Source organism: Arachis duranensis, chromosome 10 (assembly GCF_000817695.3).
Source record: "Arachis duranensis cultivar V14167 chromosome 10, aradu.V14167.gnm2.J7QH, whole genome shotgun sequence".
NCBI classification, from domain to species: Eukaryota; Viridiplantae; Streptophyta; class Magnoliopsida; order Fabales; family Fabaceae; genus Arachis; species Arachis duranensis.
Genome location: NC_029781.3, coordinates 13,894,521 through 13,898,302, shown reverse-complemented (window position 1 = coordinate 13,898,302; position 3,782 = coordinate 13,894,521). Strand labels below are relative to the sequence as shown.

The 3,782-nt window shown below is 29.3% G+C and overlaps 1 protein-coding gene across 1 annotated transcript; it reads left to right on the top strand.

The window, feature by feature from the left end:
* The first annotated feature begins 524 nt into the window (after positions 1–524).
* Positions 525–1,856, top strand: LOC107469191 (protein DOWNSTREAM OF FLC). The gene is made up of 2 exons (XM_016088570.3): positions 525–730; positions 1,286–1,856. The coding sequence occupies exons 1-2, from the start codon at positions 583–585 to the stop codon at positions 1,609–1,611; spliced, it is 474 nt and encodes a 157-aa protein (XP_015944056.1). The 5' UTR covers positions 525–582; the 3' UTR covers positions 1,612–1,856.
* Positions 1,857–3,782: the final 1,926 nt, after the last annotated feature.

Below are 3,782 nucleotides of genomic sequence, written 5' to 3'. Positions count from 1 at the left end.
ATGAATTTATTATATAGACATAATAATGTTATAATATTTTTTAAAACTATACAATTTATATTATATAATTATATATTTGAGCTATTCAGTTTTGTAAAAAAGATAAATTACTAAAAGCACGCATACAAAAATAAAGTAAAATGGTGTCAAAATAACTTATCCCAATAAACAAACAAATCTAAAATCAATCATAATTTAACAAAATAATCGTGGATATATATTAATTAATTACTTAGAACTAATTAAGAAAGTAAGAATCAAGAACGGAAGAGACGGAGAAGGAAGAAAAAGGAGCATGTTAGGTCGCATGTGGAAGGAATTAATGGCACCAATCCCGAAGTTATAAACTTTAGACTTTGAGACATGATTCACTTCTTATGGCGCATTAGGCGCGGTCTCTGAAAAACACACGAGATAAGTATACATAGTGAGAATATTTAGAATTAGCATAGACTTATATAAAATTAATAATAATAATTAACTATATTGTTCCTCCAATTCCTCTCTATATATAATTTTCACTCCCATTTTGGTACATTACTAACTACATATATACTCATCAAATTAGAGTAAGTCATAACCATGATGATGGGAATGAATAAGTTGGTGGTGTTGGTGTTGGTATCCCTCTCTTTCGCTTTTGCAACAGAAGCTTGCCATGTCAAAGGCAGAGTTTATTGTGATACCTGCCGTTTTGGTTTTGAAACTAAGGCCACCTTCTACATTCCAGGTACATTATCATTATCATTTAATTATTCTGTTAATCTCTCTAATTTTATTAAATTTTTATATTTTTTTAATTAAATTTTTATATTATTTTTAATTAAATTTTTATATTATTTTTAATTTTATAATTAAATATTTTTTATATAAAAATATTAAAAATTAATAGAATATTTTTTTAAAAAAATATGTAGTCAAATATCTAATTAGGTTTTTAATTATGGATACTTCAATTTGTAGAGAAATATTCAGTTAAGATTTAATTATTGTATCGGTCCTTATAATTTCACCAAATTTTCAATTAGGTCCCTATATTTTTTTCTTTTTCAATTAGATTCCTATACTATACTAGATTTTGTAAGTAAGTCCCTACTGTGACAAAAATATTAAAATTAACGGATTAAAATTTAATTAAAAAATACATAAAAACCTAATTATAATTTGGTAAAACTATTATTATTTTTCACTCAACTAAAACTATTTGCATGTATATATGGGTCTTTCTGAGGAGGTGACTACTGTAACTAATGTGATTTTATTGAATTGGTGGTTAATTAATTAGGTGCAACGGTGGCAATTCAGTGCAAAAACAAGAAGACAATGAAAGTAGAGTATTACACGGAAGTTAAAACAGACAACACTGGAACATACGGAATTGAGGTTGACAAAGAGTTCAATGAGCACAATTGTGAGAGTGTTCTTGTTCACAGCCCAGTGTTGGGGTGCAACAAAGCAGACCCAGGGCGTAGCAAGGCCACCTTGGTGCTGTCCCACTATAAAAATGGCCTACTCAACCATGTCCACTATGCTAATAACCTTGGTTTCTTGAAGGATGAGGCATTGCCTCAGTGCCAACAACTCCTCAAATACTACTTCTCAGATGTTTGATTCTGATGATGAACTACTATTAGCAGCTATATGTTCTTGATTTGAGTTTATGTGCATTAATATTAGAATAATAACTAAAGCTAATAAGAAGGATTTTTTCATCTATTTCTAATTAAGTTTAAGTATCTAGCTATATGCTTTATTATTATTTGTTTCCTATTTAGTTACTTTTTAAGTTTTGATTCATTTGTTTGTATTAATAAGGTCACTTAGTTGTGGCTTTCGAATGATGGGTTGTTGTATAAGTTTCCTATTCTTATTTTATCGCATTAAACCAAATCAAATTAATCACCGCATGTGTATTTTGGAGGATAATAATTTTTTTTGTTCGTGATAAAAAAAACCAAATAAATAAATAAATAAATAAATAATTGTTTAATAAAGATAGTTCCATTGAATACTACTCTTAAAACTCTTTTTAAGGCATCGGAAGCTCTACTTGAAGAAAAAAGGATTCTCATTGCGCAGTCTTTATCATGATGTCTACTACTGTGTTTGCATCTCTCAAGATCAACTAGAGATCAGCACGCCATTGCCAAGACATGATACTCGAATTTTCAACCCCAAAGGATCAAAAAATCATCAGAGCAATCCTATAAATAACAATAATAAAGGTCTCCACACAATCTATCTCACATATAATATCTCTTTGTCCTGAGTTCCAAGTTAAAAGAAAGCATTTTCAAATAGCAAACAACTCTCCTTGTAGAATACTATCACTCCCTGCTGACACATGCAAAACCAACCCGAACACCATTAGTAGAATAGCTAGCATCACATAATCTTAAAGGTACCCACCGATTGGGAAATCCATAAGCCACTAATGGTGGAGGGTATAGACACTCGCTGCAACTCAAAATAAAATATTCCGAAACTCCTTTTCCAAGGACAAAGCCATACCAGTTATCTTGTCCGTGGTCCAAGGCTCATGGACATAAAAGATCTCGTTATTCTTCGAACACCAAATCCACCAGAGACCAGAAAAGAATCTAAAGGGCGTTATTTGCTATTATATAAGTACTAACTCATCAAATCCAGTGGTTGACCGGAGATCCCCAAAACTTGCTAAATTAGCTAGACTTTTGGACAAAATCACGAATGCAATATAAAACCGATTCTTGACCTGAGAAACATTATGGACAATTATCCGTGTGCGAAATACTCCTCTTAAAATGAAATGCAGCAGTAGGAAGAGCCTTTCGAAGATGTAGTCAAGCTAAAAATTTGTGTTTTTGCGGAACATATTGATGCCAAAGCCAAAGCCAATTCTCCTATCCTCCCAACTAAACATTTTCTTACTGAGTCATAAATAACCACTACGAGCGTTATAAATCTTTGAAGCTGCACTAGTCCAACACCAACCGATCTTTGAACTAGTTTGAATATTCGGGTTGTAAGAGTTAAAGTTGCTCTGTAAAAAATGATTCAGAGGATAATAGATATTCTCAAGGTTTCATTGTTTAAATGACCAAAGATTCAAAATTCGGATATCCGAATCAGAAATGTGAACACGAGGATAATACTTTGATGAACACATTTTGAATTCAGTATATAAGTGAAGCAGACTATTTACGTGTAATTATTTTTATCTGAAGATTATAATTGATTATTATCAAATATTTTGATATATTTAATTAAATTATTTTTAGTAATTAATAATTATTATCTTTGTATAAAATTAAAATAAGTAGACGTGAATTTACGCCATAACTGAAAATGCCTTGGCTAACTCTTTCCAACAAAACTTTTTTCCAGGAACTCGATGGACTAGTAGAGAGGTGCTTTGGGAGGGTTAATTTTTTTGTTTTTTAAAAGAAAAAATGCTCTCCCATTGTCTATTTTTCTTTACATCTTGTATCTACATTATTGTTAAAATATTTTTTATGAAAAAGTAAACATCTATGTTAAAAATAAATAAATATGTATAATATATATAAATAAACAGAACTTAAGTGATATGAAGGAAAAAAAAAGTAAATTAAGCATTTGATAGCGAGAAAAATAATATAAAAAGATACAAAAATAACATAAGTAAAATATTTTTGACATCACTAATTTATTTTTAATAATTAAAAATTATAACAATAAATATACTAAAATAGTCCGTAAAAAACTTTAAATTAGTTAATTTGATTTTTAATAAAATTTTATTATTTTAAATTTTTTAAGAA